The sequence below is a fragment of the Metopolophium dirhodum genome, chromosome 8, assembly GCF_019925205.1.
Source record: "Metopolophium dirhodum isolate CAU chromosome 8, ASM1992520v1, whole genome shotgun sequence".
Lineage (NCBI taxonomy): Eukaryota > Metazoa > Arthropoda > Insecta > Hemiptera > Aphididae > Metopolophium > Metopolophium dirhodum.
In genome coordinates, this window is record NC_083567.1 from 7,680,822 (window position 1) to 7,701,725 (window position 20,904).

Genomic DNA, 20,904 nt, shown 5'->3' on the forward strand with positions numbered 1-20,904 from the left:
TTTCTGTTGATATTACTCTTATATGTATTAGTTTTACTATAGATTTTGCTTGTTGTGTTGAACTTTTATTTAATTTACTTACTGTGCTTAGCATAGTTTCTAAGTATTCAGTTTAAAAAAAAATTATACCCAATTTTTAATTAAGTGTGTAAAAGTTACGAGTTAACTAGAAAAAAAAGTAACTTCAAACTAAACTTACATTTTTTATTAAAACTTAACTTAGAGTTAAAAAATCTTGGCGAGCCTCGCATAATAACTGTCAATCGTCTAATTTCAAGTATGAAGATTTTTTTTATTAGTTACTGCAACAAAGAAATTGCCTTTTGTTCAAAAATAATTTGTTATTTTAATATTTTTATTAGTACTGTTATATACTTATTAGTTCCGTTTCCTACCCTAATAACATAATTAAAATAATATACCATTTTAGTTTTTATTTGTATTTAATTAAATACAGTTGTCTATACAATATTACAATGTAATACCAGCATCAAACAAAAATAAGTACTTAAAAAAAATTGAATTTGATTAGGTAATAAGTTAAAATATTACAGAAAGACTAGCAAAATAAATACAAATAAAATAATATTAAAATCACAATGAAATTACATTTCAATATAAATTATACATAAAATGATGTTTCAATACATTATAGGAACTAAAAATAACAGCTTAAACTATGTACAAAAAATTATTTTAAATTTACAAATGTTAAATAACACACATAAGTCAATAAAATGCTATAATACAATCCTTAAACAAGAAATTGCATAAAATTAAACATTATAACTCTGTATTTAGTACTTATGATCAATACAAGGTTTAGGAATATCATAATTTCATAGAATATTAATGTTAAATATTAAACAAAAAAAAATCAATTAAAGATTTTAAAAAAAATGTATAGTAACAATAATAAATTAGTTTTAAATAGTTTTAAAATAATCTAACTTTTGTACTATAGTAAATATTTTATTCCATTAAACCATTATTTATCTATTAAACTTATGTGTAACTCCGTTTAGTTATGTTTTAAGTTCAGCCTTTAAATCATTTTTAAAACCAAACCGTTTGTACAAGCAATTTACAAAATGTATTCTTATTAGTATCAAATATTAAGGTTCATATAAATGTTATGATTTCCATAGTATGATTCACACTTAAATAATGTGAATTTGAATTGTCCATACCCTACTATAATATAAATACAATAAAATAACAATTATAAAAAAAATATTATTGCGATCATAGTAGAGCATGGATGACTAGTAAATATGTCTTATGTTTAACATGTGTTTGAAGTAGATTGATCATATTATATACTGGATAGAACTATAGCGCAAAACATTGCAAACAAATTTGAAATATAAAGAAGTGGCACCACAATTTACAATTCCCATTTGCATTTAAAGGAATTGCACTCGCAAATGGGAACTGTTAAGGCAAAATCTGAATGGTGTGTTACTACACTACTCGGTACTCATGCATATAAAGTTTTAACTGTATCGCAGTTAGTATGCCTTGTATTATAACAATAGTTTATATATCCAGCTTATATGATCTAAGGTTTATATTATACAAAAACAATATGTCTAAGTGGTAGATACCACTTTTTATTTATTGGTGACTGTTAAAGCTCAACAAATTATACCAAGCCTAGAATTACTAAAAATCCTATTTAAAATAAAAAAAAGCTAATACTAACATCAGTAGTTCTATATTAACTAAAAGCATTAAATAACCTTATTGTTTAAATAAATATTATTCAATCAGATCTTTTTTTTTAAAATTAATATATATATATTCTAATGGGAACTATTAGTTGGTATCAGACGTGTATCGACCTAGAACAATTGTGTTCAGCATATTACCAACCTCATTTGGATCATGCAATGCTTCAGCTAACATTTTTTCCACATTTCTCATGATAACCATTTTCTGGTGGTCAAGCAAAGGATACTCAATTTTTTCAACAGATCCCGCCTAAAAAAAAATTATATTAGTAATTCTCTTAACAAAAAATTCTTTTTTTTTTCTTAATTTACCTTGAATTACACTTTCAACTATATAGAGTCAGCTATCCTCATTCTACATAGGGTTCAATCTCCTACCTATCGTTCATTCACACCGACTATTTTTGTATCACCCTATTCCATCTATCCATTCAGTTAGCTTATGCGATCTTCCTCTGCCTCTTCTTCTTTCTACATTAATTTTTATAACTCTCGCTACCTCTGAATCATTCCATTCATAAATTACGACTTCTCAACCTATTTTTCCTCATAGTAATTTTATCCACAGTTGATGCACTACACACATTCATCTTTATCTTCTCATGTTCTGTTCCTTTCTCTTTTATACGCCCCTACATTCCAACCCATACAACATTGCTGGCCCCACTACTGTCTTAAGATATCTTATTAGTACCCTCTTTTCTCTTTTCTCACAAAACATGTGTCGCGATGACGCTTCTCTCCACTTGATAATCCACGCTTAATCATATTTTTTATTTCCTCCCTCAATCTCCATTGTACTACCGATCCTAAGTACTTGAGCACATTATATTATATTATATTGAGTCATATTATATAATCCCTAGTTTTCATAACATGCCTGGTCAAGGAATTAGGGGATATCAATTCCTAGATAACTCAAACCGAAATCATACACGGTTGCCTTTGTTTTACACTTACTAATTGATAGTCCATTCTCTTTAAGCGCTGCTCACCACACGTCCAGTCTCTCATTCATTCTTCTAGGCTTCCTCCTACTAATATTACATAATTTGTAAACATTATGCATCATGGCCCCTACTCTCCTAATATATCTTTTGTATCTTTCGTCCATTGCTAAAGGTTGAGTTAGGTTTAATATTGAACCATGGTGCAGTGGTGTAAGTATAATATTATCTTGAACCCCCTCCACTCTAATTAATTTTCTGCAGACAACAACAATTTACCTTTCATTTATTCAATATGTCTACTAACTCTCTACCCCTGTTAATTGTTAATGTTCCTATATTTCACATACATAGGTTCTTTACATATAATTAAAATAAAACTTATTTACTTTGAACCAAAAGTTTACTGAAACTGTACAGCCACCATGCATCAATGATTCAACATGATGAAACCAATACATTGGTATATATAAGACATCTTCAGGTCCAACTATAACTTCATATCCACAAGCTTCTTTGAATTTTGGAAATTTTATGAAATCTGGATTATCAAAGTCTACCTAAAGAAAACCATATCAAATTATATATGTATTATTTCAAAGGAATTATTTATTATTACTTGACTTTGTCTATCATACGGATGATGAACTGGATGTGGATATAAACACTCAAATTCACTAGGTGGAAATAAAATGAATCTTTTATACCCTCGAATGCTAGCAAACATATTTTGTTGCTCATCGTAATGACATGGAGTAACATTACCTATAGCAAAAAAATATGATTAGAGTCTATGATAAATTGTATTGTTGTATTTATACCAAACAGCATTTGATTAAATCAGTCAAGTAATTCAGGTTGTAATAGATATTTTTGTTCACTTAAAATTTGATAATTTTTGTAGTAACGAAAATCTTATCAAAGCCTCATCTGCGTAAATGTATGCTGAATGATTACTTTAAGAAACATATTTTGAGTAAATAGAAAAATATATTTAAAAATGCTAATAAAAAAAACCAATGAAATACTCCATTGGACTATAAAAAAAATCAGATTTCAAAGAAATTATACTCCAAGTTATTTGGGAAGACTTGACACTGAATTAAACACTGTATATTATGTTATTAACTAATATAATAAATAAGTTTTACCTTCTTGTGCAATTAAAAGAAGATTTGATGTCAGAGATCCCCATTTACACGCTTTTTGTTTTGACATAATCCAATCCCAATTGAACATAACAAAATCACTAACAATACGTTGGCTAATTGAATTATTCAATACTTGTTGCATATATAATCTGAAAAACCACAATACAATATTATTTGTTATTTGGTGTAGGTAACAGTACAAGATAATATTATAAATAAGTGTAATTGTTTATTTTTAACTCACTGATGTTCCTATAGAAACAAAATTACATAGTAAAGAATAATTTTTTTTTTGGTAAAAAACATTACATATTCATTATTAAAGTCTTACATTATTTACATGGTTTTGTTAATGGTTTTGTTAATATTTGCTAAAATAAAATATGACTAATAATGAAGATGAAATTATTAACAATATTGATTTATCAGAATTTGAAGAAAAAAATGATTTTTTTGGTTTTGAAGCATCTAAAAGAAAGGTTCATATCATCCAAGAAGATAACCGAATTTCTGATTTAGAAGCTCATATTAAGTATGCTGCAAACAGAGTATTTGTAAACAATGGGGATTCTTATCATGGCAAATATATTATACAAGTAAATTAATTTAGCTTGAGCAGTAAATCTGTAAGCATATATTTATTATCGATAAGATGAAATCAATCAGAAATTAAATTATACCTACATTTATATAAACTCATTTAATGCCACTAACTTAATAAAATATTAATGAAAACTATTTATTGTTAGTAAATTGAAGATTTATCAATGATATTATTGTAAAAAATATTAGAAAAGTTACTATTTTATTTTAATTGATTAATTATGATTATAATACAATACTATCTGATAGCGATGGAAAACAACAATTTTGAATATGGATTTGGTATCAATAAATCATATAATTAATGAAAACTAAACACAGCTGAAACATTTAATGAGAATAAATTTAATATTTAGATTAAGAGGACATGGCACCTACATGTGTTGTCTCCATCTTACAAGTGCGTAACATAGCAAATTTTACGCTCAGCAGATTACGTTTAGCTCGGTTAGTTTAAAAATTAGAGTGAATCGACTTTTTATAAAATTTAAAGGTAAGATTATTATCCAAGCAATCTCGTGGGATTTTTATTATATTTTAATTTTAAAGTGAGTTATGAGTATTTTAAATGTGTAAATTTGTACATTTTAAAATACTTATATCTTGCTTTAAAATTAAAATATAATAAAAATCCCATGAGATTGCTTGGATAATAATCTTACCTTTAAATTTCATAAGAGGTCAATTCACTCTAATTTTTAAACCAATGGAGCTAAATGTAATCTAATATTTGTTATGTTATACACTTGTAAGGAGATAATACACGCGGGTACCACGTCCTCTTAAGTTCGATATGCTTGGTTTATATTAATTTGAGTGTACCTTGGGTATTCTATGTAATTTCAAAATAAACTAAATAAATTTACTGTTACATTAAGTATATTGAATAACTCTAAAATTATATTGGTATTAAATATTTGCCATGATGATATTGGCCATCAGTCATCATTATTGTCCATAATAGTATTTAACAGTCCAGAAAATATTAATTGAATTTAACTGGGATGGAAAAAAAACTTATTTTTATTTTATTTAACCTAAAAGATTGAAATTGACCAAGTAGAAATACAGCAACTAAATATTAATAATTTTACACAGATGAGATAATTTATGTACATAAAAAGCATACTTGCCCAACAAAATATAATTGTACCTATAATTTTGAATGTAGATCGCATCTTGGACAAGTACTGAAATTGTATTTATATTAATACAAATAGTATGTACATTTCATGGGGTTTAAAATTAGTAATGATAATATTCAAAAACATTTCAGAATAGTTATACTTATTAAGTTTAATTATAGGAAATCAGCCAAGCGCTATTTACGGACATTGAGTTCATAAATCTAGATACTGAACTAACTGAAAAAATTATACCCAATGAAAAATATAAAACACAAGAATTGCATACCACTCGCTCACAAAAAAGTCAAAGTTCGATATTAAATAAAAAAACAAACAGTGTTAAATCAGTGTCTGATGATAGAGATATTCAAGATAACAAAGTCTCAGACAAAACATATATTTATGAGGAGGTTGATGATGATACACCGCCAATAGAATTTCAATACATGAAAAACATTGAAATCCTACCAATGTATTATATACATAAACCTACTATAAAAGTGAATAAGGAAGACATTGAACCAATAAAATATGATATAGTGACTACAGTAAAAAATAAATTGAACATCAATAATGAAAGGGTATAAACAGAATTTTAGTTAACATATTTCGAGAAAGAATAACTACTTTTTATTCTAGTATGAATATCTGAAACATGTTAAAAAATTGATTATTTCAAATAACAAACTATTATTGATGAAAGAAATACAAAAATGTGCAGTAGTTGTGTATGATATATCGTTGGCCAAAAATCAAATAACTGAAGCTAGTAAAGCATTAAAAAGTAAAATAATTCATTCAAATATTATAAAATTAAATTAAAACTCTAAAATATTTTTTTTCTTATCAAGGTATAATAGAAGAAATTAAATATATAAAATGTCACCCAAAAACTATCGCAGCAAGAGAAAGTGGGATTAGAGTGTTTATACTTATATCAAGTATACAAACATGGGCTTTAACTAAAAACAAAGTACCTAATCATCATTATTTTATACCAACCAAATATAAATAATTTGAAATTCTTTTAATTTTTTAACAAGAATACAAATCCAATTACTCAAGATGATTATAAGGATCGTATTTGTCACCCAAATTTTCAATCATTTTATGAAATGGAAAATTGTATATTATCACTAAATGATAAAGTACACAAGACAACCTCAAGCATTTAAAATATTTTATATACATATTATTATATTTCTAATTTATATTTTACAGTACAGTGGATATTTTTATGGAATAATCTTAGCACCAGGTTTAGTTTATGGTCAAGGTGAACACATGTTAAAATACATATATAAAATGGTTTCTAGTGACACAGAACCACTATTGGTACCAAAAGAAGACAATAATTTACCTATTATACATGTAGAAAATCTTGCAAAGTTAAATATAACTTTTACAATAATTTAGATTGTTTTCAATATAATTTATACATTTTAGAATTGTTAAAAATCTGGTTTTGTACTATGATAAAGTGACAAAACCATACATAGTCGGCATTGAAACTGCTACGATTAGTCTACGGAGTATAACCAAGTGTATTATAAAGCAATTTCAAAAGAAAAATTATATATACTGTGATTACATAAGTTTATGCCTAAATGCATGGGTTACTGTGAGTTTCTTCTAAAACATTTAATTGGGAAAAAATATATATATATTATTATATAAATTTGAAATAAAATATAATAAATGATAATACACGTAATGATATAATATTCGACAGATTTTTAAAATTATACTAGCAATAAATAAGAACTATGTTGTAGTAATCATAGTCGCTAGTGTCACTGCCATCAGTTGTCTGGTCGAATAGGCACGACACCAGCCAATATTATTATTATTATTATTACCACTATTAAACTCAGTTACTAGTTAGTTCACTTTTTGCCGATCGTTGTTGTGTGTACCTCTATCGTTACTAGTTAAGATTTTGTAATGTGTGCAAACCATGCTTTCAGTCATGTGTGTATAATTGTTCTCTTAGACTGTTACTAAGGTTTATTGCAGAAATAAGAAATGTGCTATTGTTTATGAATTAATATATTTAATGAATCAAACTCATTTAAGTTATTATTGATCCTGACTTAAACTCTTCCATTTACAATGTAATAATACATTACATTATAAGATTTGTAATTTATGTTTTTTTTATAGCAAACTGTCTATGACATGATAACTATGTCCATTCAAATAGTTCCTGTTATTGACAATTATATAACACAATTTATGGGACTTGACAAATCTATTCCCCGGATTTTTACTGAAACCAACACATTAATCTTTGAATATTACGAAAAAAATTCTAAAGTAAGTTAATACAAAAGACAGTTTATGATAAATCATAGTAAAGCAAATTTATGGAAAAAAACATATACATCGAGGCAATATATTTTAACAACTGCACTTTAGATATGTTTTTTTTCTATAAAAGCATACAAACTTCATTTTACTGTAGTTTAAACAGTTACAAAAATAATGAATTAATAAGGAATATTTAATAAATGAAAAATCAAACCTTAGTTACAATGTATATTTATTTTTAGAAGAAGAACATTATCATCAATGGACCACAAGAAATGATATATTTTGCCAAAAAATTAGCATATACATATAATCTTTACTTTGTTGATCTAGTAACAATCAGCGAAGAATTTTTCAATATATTAGTAAAATATATTATATTTTTATTTTTACTTTTACTTTTACACATATTATTGCAATTTTAATTTTTAATCAAATAAGAATAAAATATATATTGTTTTATAACCTAACAAATTTAATCATACATTTTAGGAAAATGAAGTCTATGATATTGATTCATATTGGTTACAAAATTTAATTAATAATAAATTAGTTAATCAAAAACTTTCAAAATTTAATAATACATCACTGCAAAAGTTAGATATACAATATAATGAGTCTAGCAAAGAATTTAAAGAAAATAACTCAAATAATCTACCAACACTTGGTAACAAACAATTATTGGAAGAGCAAAAAAAATATTTTAAAGACAATGGTAGAATTACTGATAAATATTTATTACCGTAAGTTAAGACTAATCTATCTACATGATTAATTAAACTTAGATATATTAAATAAAACATAAAAGTTTAAATGTTATAATTACTATAGATTTATCAAAAATAAGATATTAAAAAATAGAGTGAATAAATGTGGTTATATAATTTGTAATTTTCTTGAAAATATTGAACAAGCTCAAAATCTTTTTGATTTGGAGCAATATGAGTCCAATAAAGAAAACGATTTACAATTTTTTGAAAATGAAATACATCCAAGTATTATTTATGATATTATACTAAGAAAAAAATGTAATCTTATATAAATTTAGCAATTATCATTGATGTAATTATGGTTGGAAATAATGTCATGAGGAAAATGAAGAATAATTCGGAAGCAGAACACTTCAACTTAAATTCAAAGCTAGTGTGTGATGATACATTAGATAAATTACTTGATTGGCCCTCCTTAGATTCTAAATATACTGAAACCGAAATTATGAACCATATTCTAGAAAACGAGTAAGATTAACTAACTTACATACATAATATGATAATTTTCTTAATAACATTTTTAGTAACATAGAAATAAGAAAAAATCGTCATTTAATTGATTACTTAGAAGTTTTGTTTAAACCAAAAATGTATAAAGAGTATTTATTGATAACTCAAAGTAATTGCATATTTGTTAATCATGGAGAATTTGATAGACTGTTTAATTCACTTTTAATAAGTATGCCAGTAAAAGTAAAAGGTCAGGATTGCAAGTTACATATTCAATCATAAATATAAGTAATAAACATTTATTAGATGATGAAGCTGAAAACAATGTAAGTGACATAAAAGCTGTGATCAATAAAATGTATGTCACTCATCCGACAATAATTGAAAATAAAGATTTAGCAATAGAAGAAGACATTTATGAAAAAAATGTAAATATATTACACTCTGTCCAGTGAGAGAACATGTCGGGGGGCTAACTACAATCAGTTCACCTGTGAATCTCCACGCAACACCCTGCCATAAAGGAACCGGTTTGAATAGCGCAGTGACGCGGGGGGGATTTGCAGAATCAACACGTTCTCTCGCTAGACAAAGAAATAATTATTAACACTGTTAATCTAAATAGCAAACAATATTTATACTATTGATAAAATTGTGTATAATATGTTGATATAGCTAGCTCAATTATTGAAAGAACCAACTAATAAAAAAGAAGAACAGTTTTCATTGGAAAATATTAAAATAATAGATTTTCTAATGAAATGTGTAAATCCTATATTGATAAATGGAGTATTGGAAATTATGAAAAATACGCCCGAGGATCCTATAGATTTTTTGGTTAACCATATAATAATAATATTTTTCAGTTTTTCATTAATACTTACTGATTCAAATAAAATTTTAGGTAGAATATATTTATAACCATAATATGTACAATCCATGTGTTTCTTCACCACCATTGAATAAAAAACCAAAAGTAGCTAACAGCCTCAACAAACACCTGTTGTGATTTACAAAATATCAATAAATTTGTGTATGTTTATTTATTGGTTAAATGTGTTCTTGTACATAATATGAATAAGAAGATTATTAACATATGTACAAAACTTATCATAGTATAATTAAGATGAATGATATGTAAATTTTAATTTTTTTTGTAATATTTCTATGTATTTTTTTATTTGCATAACAATATGTCTTAAAAATTGAAGCGATTTTAAAATGAATTCTTAAATACAATCAATTCTATTTATATCACATAAAACTACAAAACTATATTTAAAACAAAAATGTTTGTCTTTTTATATTTATAAGATATTACCTGGAGTCTCCTTTTTTCCAATCTTTTATTTTTTTAGCAAATTCAGAAAATATCATAGGGCTTGGTCGACTGATTGGTTTGAACGTCATATTAGGGGTGATTTTCTTTTGGTCATAATACTTGAATTTATGATTTTTTGATACCAATACATTACAGCATATTGAATTCATATGCTCAGTTAAATAATCCAAATCCCATTTTAGCACTTGAGAAACTAATTTGGATCCTTTGATTAGTACTGGTTTCTAAATAATTAATTTTTAAAAGACAATTAAAAAATGTTTTAGAATAATAAACAATATCAAAAAATAAAAATGTCATTTAAAAGTTCAAATAAATTAATAATGTATCTCTCCAGTAGATAGTAAGAACTACCCATTATGCGTCCATCAGTACAATTGATGTAGTAAATAAATAAATACAGTCAACTCGCGATATAACGAATTTCAAGGGATTGAGAAAAAAGTTTGGTATATCGAAAGTACGTTACACCGAAATTCGTTATATCAAAAGCATTTATCAACAAAATTCGTTTAAATGAGATTTAAAAGAAAATAAATCTAGGATTTATTAGATTTGTATAATTACATACATACATATTACCTAGATATTATCACATATTTTATTAGATACATACATACATATTATTTATTAATTAATTACAATTTATTTTTAGTTTATTACATATATAGACATATTTTTTTTTTTTAAATCGGTTATTTTTTTTTGTTTGTCGTTACTTGCGCTTATGCGGTCAATACTGTTCTCCAAATTTGACACAACAACGAAACTAAACTAAAACGTTAACGACATAACGTAGAGGTTACAATAACGTTGTAGAGTTATTTATTTTATCGCATGATAATCGCTGAAATAAACTCCGTTATAGCTTAATTTATATTGACGTGTATCTTATAAGCAACGACATGAACATTATCTTATCGCATGATAAATAATAATAGCCGAAACAAACTCGTATAATTTGTAACATCAATCTCCAAAATTATAACAATTCGTTACATTGCGAGAACTTTTGCCTAAAAAATATTCGTTATATAGAGGGGACCAAAAATACATTTAATTTTTCGTTATATCACGAGATTTTCAAGGGAACGACAGTTGTATTCGTTATATCGAGATTTTCGTTATATCGAACTTCGTTATACCGCGAGTTGACTGTAATATAAAAACAGATAAGTTCAGCATGAAATGCGAATGCAGGGCTGGATTAAGTGGTGAGGGGGCTCGGGTAAGGGGGGTTCTATAACCGCAATATTGAAAAAAACCACAATGTGTAGACTAGTTTTTTTAATATAAAAATGGCATCATCAAATAAATAAAACATTATTAAGCAATTATATGATACCAAAATGGACTTAAATACTTTATTACCGATATACACAATTTTAGTGGTCATCGCTTGACACGTTTAACTCGCAACTTGGTATCGTCGTTATCAAACATGCTTCCTGATCCGCCAAAGCAATAAATATAATCGTTCGATGAATGACAGACTTGAATGAACGGTAAAATGATTGTTGAAGATGATCTTTCGGGTGTTAAACCATATATTTATGTAGTGTTCCGAATTTTTTTAAGTATACCAGTTAGTAGTTATCAACTGTGAAAGTGAACGATCCTTTTCTACACTATCAATAACTAAAATATAATATATTGTTGTATGTATGATGGGACATAGGTGAATCAAGACTGACATCTCTACCAATACCTTAGATACACATAGAGTGTGACTTGACAATGTATATTTCATTTAAATACCTTATTAGAAAATTTGCGGAGACAAAATCCAGAAAAAGACTTTTTAAACATTAATTAGATTAAAAATATACTTTTTTAATGCATATGGCGAAAATATGTATATTAAAATTAGAATACAATGTAATTTTTCAATATTATCAATAAAATGTATTTTATAATATTTAGCTAACAAATATTATAAAGTATTGTTTTATCAAATAATTGTGACTATACTACAATATATAAAATATGAACTATACTTATTTTAGTTAATATTTATTACAAATTACTCAATCTGAAAAAAAATATGTAATTGTTTTGGGTGTAAGGGGCACTAAGGGCCTAACCAAAAGTAAAGCCCAGCTTATATTATGGCCCTGTGTACATAAGATCAATAAGCCACTTTTTGGAATTCTACTCCCTAGTCAGAAGTTTCCGAACTAATTATATTAAAGTTTGAAATTTAATTTTTTGTTTAAAAAATAACTAAAATGAAATTGAAAAAAGTTTACTACTCTATCTCATGTACACAAATATTGGTACCCGAACCCCTTGAGTTAAATAATATTTTGTGTTGTAATCTTAAATTTTATTTATTGAAATTGTTCAACTACAAATTATTCACTTAGGACTAGCGTTGTAAAACCCTCACATAACAATTAAATTATTATACTTAGTTCCTTACATTATTGCTGAGAAGTGAGTCTACTTTTGGATCATCGTACTGTAGGGTAGGTATTTTATCCACTTTTATGTTATACTTCCGTAACTGACTTTCGTTCCACCCAGCCATAATTTTAAACTGTAGGAAGCTGTAGGGTGAACAAATTGAAAATCAACAAAACCGGACAACGTATCGCGTTTACGCACAGACAAAAAAAAAATACGATTTTAAATTCGACTTTACCGTTTAGAGACAATCACAAACCCACGTCTGTTATGAAGATGACATATTAACATTGTTATTATTATTATTTATTACTTGGACTACGTGCTAAATCTCATAATAAACATTTTGTTTACTAAAGTGATGTTCGAGTCGACCATGATGAACGTCTATAGTTGTTGGTCCTACGTTATGACCATAGTTCATGGTTGTGACCACTAAAGGTATAATAATAATCGTATAAAATATTCGGTTGTGAGTGGTTGTGACGGAACCACCGAGCACGGAATCTACCCGGAAAACGACGACGGTCTTGAGTTTTCAACACGGCCCTATATAGATATAGATACTACAGCCGGGTTTTCAAGAACCAAGGTGTATCGATACACCTTGCAAAGAACCTAGGTAGTCGAAAACAAAGAAAACTACTTGATAACACTATCAATATTGAAAACACAACTACAGGAAGAAAAAAACAAGTTTTTTTATAAATAAATAGTACCTACATAAAGGCTACAACTTATAAAAAACAGATTTACCTATTACAAATTAATAATTATTGGAATTATATTTTAATCATGTTTTACTTTTGTCGTTACTCATTAACTGTTAATTGTTATTATATTTGTAAATTTACTGTTCATGTTTGAAATCTGGTGCAATACATTTCGTTTACAATGAATTAATTATGGGTTTTTAATGAAGTTAGATGTAATTTGATATCGGGAACGTTTTTGATTATTTGTGAAATATGTCTGATATATTCAAATCTGCTCTAGACTACTTTAGTAGTAGTTTCTCGGCCGAAAACAACGATTATGTCGGTTCTAACGTAGAATTGGGCAATGTTAAGCTAAAGATAAAAAGACTTATTGCCGAAGGTGAGAACCAAAACTGTTTAACAGTAGTGGTCGATTATTCGTTTTCTTTAATATTTTACAATATTGTTCAGGTGGATCAGGTATGGTGTTTGTAGCCCAAGCTCAAGATACTGGTAAAGAGTATGCATTAAAGGTGAGATAATGTTTTACTTTCTTGTTTTATGTGCAAATAATGACGTGTACCTAACTTGTTTGATAATGTTATTGGGGGGCGGTTTTATTAGTTGTGATATAACCATAATACATATTTTAAACCTACAAACCTTTAACCATATTTTCAATACCTATAACATTTTCTTTTGAATAATTTTAAGACTTACTCTTAATAATATTGTTTAACAATTCTGTGTAATCTAAAGATAATTAATGATTTTTAACCCTATAATTTATTAGTATAGTACCCACATAAGTAGTGCCAAGTGAATAATACTATATTATTTTTATTTTTTAGAAATTACTTGCAGCAGATGATGCTGCTGATAAAGTTATTCTTAACGAAATTGATGTTCTTGTAAGTAAATTATATTTGAGAACTGTTTTATTTTATTTATAAGCATAATTTACAATTGTTTAGAAAAAGCTAAGCGGTCATCCAAACATAATACATTTTATGTCGGCAGCATTTACTAGTAAAATTGATTCACCTCGAGGATCAAATGAGTATCTTATTCTAACAGAATTCTGTCCAGGTCTGTTTACATAAAATATCTACTTTGTTGTTACTAAAATATATTAATATATTGTTTAGGAGGAAATGTTGCAGAATTATTATCAGCTAGAGAAAAACCTTTACATAGAAATATTGTTACTTCAGTATTTTACCAAATGTGTTCAGCCACACGACACATGCACTGTCAAAGTCCACCTCTCATTCATAGAGATCTAAAGGTCTGTGTTGTGTGACAAACTTCAGTAATCAAATAATATTTAACAAAATTCATAGTTTTCGGACTCTGATACCATAAACCCATCACCTAACTGCCCTTCATAGTTAACTCTTATATTTCACCCATGTGACTAATTAAGTCTTCGATTAACAGAATCTAATTGGCAGTTATATCTATTGGGATATACAGTATTTATTCCAAATATTCAGTTGATAATCTTAATGTTTTGTCAGATCTATTTATCTCCAATTTCATTTGTTTTGTTGTATTACAGTGAAACCTCCCTTAATAAACACCTCCCAATAAAGGAAGTTTTTTGAGAAAAAAACTACAAACTTTCTAAAATCTGAATCCTCTATATAGTAGACAAAATTTCAGTGACCGTGAGTGTCTGGTATTTAGAGGTTTTGCTGTATTTCTAATATAATAATTTACATTGCTAATTTACCCAATTACCTATGCTATGTTTATTCCAAAAGATTTTACCTTTGCTTTTGCATTACATATAGTATATTTAAAATCATAAAATTTTACAATGGCCCTAAATGTATTAATAATTCCAGAGTGTATGTAATCAATACTTATATAATTTTTTTCTCATTTATGAATATTAGATTGAAAACTTTTTGATCAGTGATGATGGTAAAATTAAATTATGTGACTTTGGAAGTTGTACTACAAAAGTGTACAAGCCAGATGAGAATTGGACATCACAGCAACGAGCCGTCTTGGAAGATAAAGTAAATTTATTAAAAATTATATAACATAATATATTATACATATTATATATAAGAAATTTTCTGAACAATAACCAAAATCAATAAGCATACATTAAAAACACTTTTCTGAGTGATAGTTCAGTATAAATATATTATTTATGCATTCTATTTGTACGGGCAAACCCTTTTTATTACAAAAATTTGTATAAGTAAATAAATAAAGATAAAGTATTTTCGTAATAAATAATCTCCAATCACCATAGTATATTATTAATATAGATTTATTTTTAACTATAATTTAGAATTTTTGAAAAGTATTTTTTTCTCTTAGCTTAATCAATGTACAACTCCAATGTACCGTGCTCCTGAAATGATTGATACTTGGTCTAATCATGAAATTGGTACAGCTGTTGATGTGTGGGCTTTAGGTTGTGTTTGCTACGCTTTATGTTGTAATCGGCATCCATTTGAAGATTCCAATAAACTAGCAATATTAAATGCAAGATATTCATTTTCACAAGTAGAAAGTTCATACACTGATTTTATCTCTATTATAAGTATGTAGATTTTCTTTTAATGAAATGTAAGTATATTAATATTTTCCTTCTTATTTTTAGAGGGATGTTTACAACCAGATCCTTCATTAAGAATGTCAGTTTTTGAATCATTAAAACTTATTGAGCGCATTAAAGAAATGTATAAAGTTAGTATTGAATCATTAGATATCAACAAATTGAAATCTGAAGGAAAACCGTTGGAACCTATTGGATCTAATATCCCTAGTATTCCACAACAGCCAGTTGTAGCGAAGTAATTTTCAATGTATAAATAAGGTTTACGCAATTTGAACTAAAATAATATTTGTTTATAAATGATTTTTAGACAATCACCAGTAACTATGCCTAATTCAGGTTTATTTTCTCAAATACGTGGTGGGGCAGGAAGTTTTTTAAAAAATTTAAAAGACACATCTAACCGAGTAATGCAAACTGTCCAATCGTGAGTACTCATACATTATAACAGGGAAAATTGAAAATGTATTGTCTCACTGACAACTTCTTACATTTTGCAATCTGTAAATAGATCAGTCAATGTAAAATCTGGTATAGATATGGTGTTCATAACATCAAAATTAGCCGTGTTAACAGTTACTCAAGACGCAAACTCAGAAAATATTGCTTCGTGTTTAGACACCAGACAATGTCGATTGTACAACATGACAGGCCATTCATATCCTCGAACCATTGGACGTTCAATTGTATGTCAATTCATATTCATTTGATATTTATTAATTTAGTGTTCTTAATTAAGTGTTTTTTTAAATGCTAAGGTTATAGAAGTTCATCCAAAGACAATAACATGTCCTACTTTACATGAGATATATGCAGTTTGTGATGACATGTATAGTTTTCTGACTAACAATTCCACAAATCTTTGTGTCATACTCCAATCAACTGTAATATTTTTTTAAACTATATTTATTCTTATTTATATTTTAATTACAACTTTTTGGTTGTAGGAAAACTCTGGTACTTCTGCATTAATAGTTTGCGCATTTTTATTGTATACAAATGCATCAGATACTGCTGAAAATGTTTGTACAATATATGCTGTTAAAAAGTCTACACCTATTTTTCAGCCCTCGGAAAATAGGTAATTTAAAAGTATACGTAGTATAATCAGATTTAATGTGCATGTGGTAAACCATAATTGTCTGTGTTACCAATATAGAAAAAACATAGTGGCTTTGCCAAATACTTGAATAGTCAATTATTTTATTACTGATATAATGTTATGAAAATGATTTACTTTCAATAGGTATTTAAATTACATAGCGACTGAGCACACACATAATATTGACTCAATAAACATAAGAAGACTCATTATGGAGCCAGTTCCTCTTTTTAATAAAAATCGGTAAGAACATATTTTTTTTAGTAAATAGATGTATATAATATATATTGTGTAACTCAACTGAATGTTAAATTATATTTATTTGTAACTGATTTAGCGATGGCTGCCGTCCGTTTGTAGAAATTTTTGAAGGTTACAATAAAGTTTTAACTACAGAAGTAGAATATGAGCGATTGACTTCATATGATATCTCCCATGGAAAAGTAATTATTATATAATCATGCGTTGTATAGATATAAAAAATTATCTTTCATAGGTATCACTTGCCTTGAAATCATTACCTGCTGGAATTCGAAATGACATCACTCTCATTGTATACCATTCTAGACAAGTTCTTGGGCGAACAGTGCCAATTAAAATATTTCAATTGCAATTCCATTCTGATTTTTTAATGTTCCCTGATGGAGAAGATATTGTAATAGATTTTACGAAGTAAGCATAATGTTCTAACAATTTCATGATATAAAAGTTGAAAATTGAAATTTAACCAAATGTGCAATACATTTTTATTTCAGGAGTGAATTAGATTTTTTAGCGAGTTCTGAACACTATCAAAGTAATATGTTTCATGTGAAAATTGAAATGGAACAACATAAAAATGGAATCTCGTTACAATGCAAAACAAGAGATAATAGTAAGAAACCTGATTTACTGTTCTCAACTTCCATTGAAAATACTCAATTTGAAGATTTGTTTCCCCTGAGAAATAAAAATATTAAGACATCACCGGTTGTTCAACCAAAAGTATGAAAAATTTCTATTATCCATAACAAGTATCATAACTTAAATTCTTCATTTTAGGATACAGCAAATGTTCCTATTCGAGTGGCTCCCCCAAGACCACATTTACCTCCAAAAGTCGAAGTTCAATCGAATAAACCTAACGAAGGCCTATTATTAAATTTTTCATCAGTTTCAATAGATGATGAACCAGCCACATCGAAACCGGATAACTTATTTGATTTATTAGGACCTGAGTCTGAAAAGACTGAATCCAAAGACTTATTTGGAGGATTTGTAAACGCTTCAAATACAAACAATGATATTCTATTTGATCCATTTGTTTCGAAAACAAATTCAAATGTAAGCAGTCAATTTCCTTCATCAAATTTATTTATACAATTACATTATTTATATATAGGATGGCGATTTGTTAAATTTAAACGATCCTAGCATACATAAAACAAACAATTCTTGGGTTAACCAATCAGTTCCACAGGATATAACGATACCTAATCGTAAGTAGTTGCCATTTTTAAGAGATTGTAAGGTTATAAATACTTGTCAACATTTTTTTACACATTATAGCTGTGAATGGAAGAAGCGTTTCAAATGGTAGTTTTACTTCTACTAAATCAAATGTTGATGATTTTGATTTTTTGAAAACTGATAATTGGATGAATTTTTCAAGCCATTCACAAACAAGTTATTTTATTCTGTCTTAAAGAACCTATTTTATATTTTAATATTTGTTAATTTTAGGCAGCCCTACAAAGTCAGCTAAGACACCAGCTGAACCTAATTACAGCGGTATAAACATTGAATCAGAAACAACAAAAGCTCCACCAAAATCTGGTGGAGATATTTTTGGAGATCTTTTAGGGAGCCAAGGGTATACATTCAGTTCAAAACTTAATCCTGGTCCAAAAACAATAAACGAAATGCGCCGAGTAGACTTGGTTAAAGAAATCGACCCAGAAAAACTAAAAGTAAACATTATTGAAATGATTATTATTAATGTTTTTTATTAAAATATTTAATTTACTCAGGTTATGGAATGGGTTGAAGGAAAAAAAGGAAACATTAGAGCTTTACTTGGTACACTACATACAGTATTATGGGAAGGATCTGGGTGGAATTGCAATCTCAGTAATTTGGTAACCTATGCTGATGTAAAGAAAGCATATAGAAAAGCATGCCTTGCTGTTCATCCTGATAAGGTAGAACTTTTGATTCAACCAAAAATTACCATATCAAAAAAAAACTAAAGGAGTTAATTTATTTTTACTTATTATTCTAGCAAACCGGAACTTGCAATGAAAACATTGCAAAACTAATTTTTGTGGAACTGAACAACGCTTGGTCAGAATTTGATGCTAAATCAAGTTAGTGAAGATGTGTTTTCTGTAAATAACTATTAAGAATAATTTTTATTCATGTCCAAATATTAGTATAATATTTAAGTAAAAAAAAAATTATTATTGATTTTTTCCATATGTCTGGAACTTAAATTTTTATCCACCAATACATTATTTTATTTATTATTGTATTATTGGACTATGGTTTACTACTATAAAAATAGTATTTTATTTTATTAAAATAAAACTGCCTGTTTCACCAACTACTTTTGTCTAGTCTAAATTTCAGTGTAAAATATTTAATAATTCACTAAATTTACTGAGAAGTTATCAGTATTATGATCAAGTTTACATGACAATTTTTTTTGAAAAAAAATAACTATATGATTGTTTTTTTTGTAAGTTTCATCTTAAAGTGTATTTAAATAATGAATTGTAAAACTCCAGTTTGTTATTTTTTGTTGGCTTCCAATAGCATAATTATTGTAAAATTAATATTGTTAAAATAGTTAAATTACATTCCTTCTTTGGATTAAAATACTGTGAACATTCATAAAGAAAAATCGTATTTATATTATTGACTATCTTTTAAAATTGTATTATATTCTTAAAAAATATAATTTAATTTTACTATAATGAAGAAATTGTGCATTATTAATCATTTTACCCTCGTTAATTATATATTATTATTAGATGTTTAATATTATTATTCATTATTTCATATTTGTATTTCATAAATTATTTTACACAGAGGAATATATATTGAGAAGAATGTTATTATTGTCATGATATTGTTAAATGTTCATGTTACCTATTTAAATTTAATTTATAAATTACAGGTAAAGAAATTCTATCGTCATTATTTTACACTATTAAAAGCATGCTTGAACACCGAATACATTAAATTATATATTATTGTAAAATAAATACATTGTTACGTAAATTTGTTACATTTTCTGGGAGACTTAAGTGTGGCATTTTTTATTTTTCCAGTGGGGAATGGGTCAACTATTTCGGTCTTACTGCCTAAATTACATATTAACAGATAATAACACTAATAGACATAACACATCTATTGTATTTTTATTCGTTCCATATCTTCATAATACTTCTGCATTATACTCTAAAAGCCTAAATTGAAATTAAATCACTCACCTATCTTTATGAGAGGGACAAGGGAAATATTAAACACAAAAACCTTTGAAATCTATTAAAACAAATCAATACTAATAATAATTTAACCTAACGTGACTGCAAACTTCTCAAAAAACCTGAAAATAAGCTTACGAGTACGAAATGGAACTAGAAAATAAACTAGAAAAAGTAGGTCGTCATATTGGTCCATACTTTAGCATAATGTAGTATTGTC

At 27.0% G+C, this 20,904-nt stretch overlaps 2 protein-coding genes across 2 annotated transcripts; one reads left to right on the top strand and one right to left on the bottom strand.

Annotated features, from left to right (window-relative positions):
- Positions 1-406: 406 nt before the first annotated feature.
- Positions 407-13,409, bottom strand: LOC132951051 (hypoxia-inducible factor 1-alpha inhibitor-like). Its single transcript, XM_061022744.1, has 7 exons — positions 13,078-13,409; positions 12,856-12,982; positions 10,413-10,657; positions 3,832-3,980; positions 3,300-3,445; positions 3,070-3,240; positions 407-1,983 (listed from the first exon to the last, which is right to left on the bottom strand). Exons 1-7 carry the CDS (start codon positions 13,128-13,130, stop codon positions 1,819-1,821), a joined length of 1,056 nt encoding a protein of 351 aa, XP_060878727.1. The 5' UTR covers positions 13,131-13,409; the 3' UTR covers positions 407-1,818.
- Positions 13,410-13,614: 205 nt separating this feature from the next.
- On the top strand, positions 13,615-20,329 carry LOC132951050 (cyclin-G-associated kinase). The gene is made up of 22 exons (XM_061022743.1): positions 13,615-13,937; positions 14,009-14,070; positions 14,389-14,448; positions 14,512-14,626; positions 14,686-14,825; positions 15,439-15,564; positions 15,875-16,100; positions 16,161-16,353; positions 16,426-16,542; positions 16,627-16,801; positions 16,874-16,999; positions 17,063-17,196; positions 17,362-17,460; positions 17,555-17,660; positions 17,714-17,889; positions 17,973-18,201; positions 18,259-18,540; positions 18,599-18,695; positions 18,766-18,882; positions 18,940-19,166; positions 19,227-19,397; positions 19,478-20,329. The coding sequence occupies exons 1-22, from the start codon at positions 13,808-13,810 to the stop codon at positions 19,565-19,567; spliced, it is 3,198 nt and encodes a 1,065-aa protein (XP_060878726.1). The 5' UTR covers positions 13,615-13,807; the 3' UTR covers positions 19,568-20,329.
- Positions 20,330-20,904: the final 575 nt, after the last annotated feature.

Bases quoted from the DNA above. Each gene is read 5' to 3' on its own strand.
- LOC132951051 (XM_061022744.1), bottom strand. From the start codon at position 13,130: ATGTTAATATGTCATCTTCATAACAGACGTGGGTTTGTGATTGTCTCT. The intron at 3,241-3,299 runs GTAATAATAAAT...GGTTTTCTTTAG, and splicing joins CGTATGATAGACAAAGTCAA to GTAGACTTTGATAATCCAGA. The intron at 1,984-3,069 runs GTAAATAAGTTT...ATTTTTTTTTAG, and splicing joins CAGTAAACTTTTGGTTCAAA to GCGGGATCTGTTGAAAAAAT.
- LOC132951050 (XM_061022743.1), top strand. From the start codon at position 13,808: ATGTCTGATATATTCAAATCTGCTCTAGACTACTTTAGTAGTAGTTTC. The intron at 17,000-17,062 runs GTAATATTTTTT...TTTTGGTTGTAG, and splicing joins GTGTCATACTCCAATCAACT to GAAAACTCTGGTACTTCTGC. The intron at 18,883-18,939 runs GTTATTTTATTC...TGTTAATTTTAG, and splicing joins TTCAAGCCATTCACAAACAA to GCAGCCCTACAAAGTCAGCT.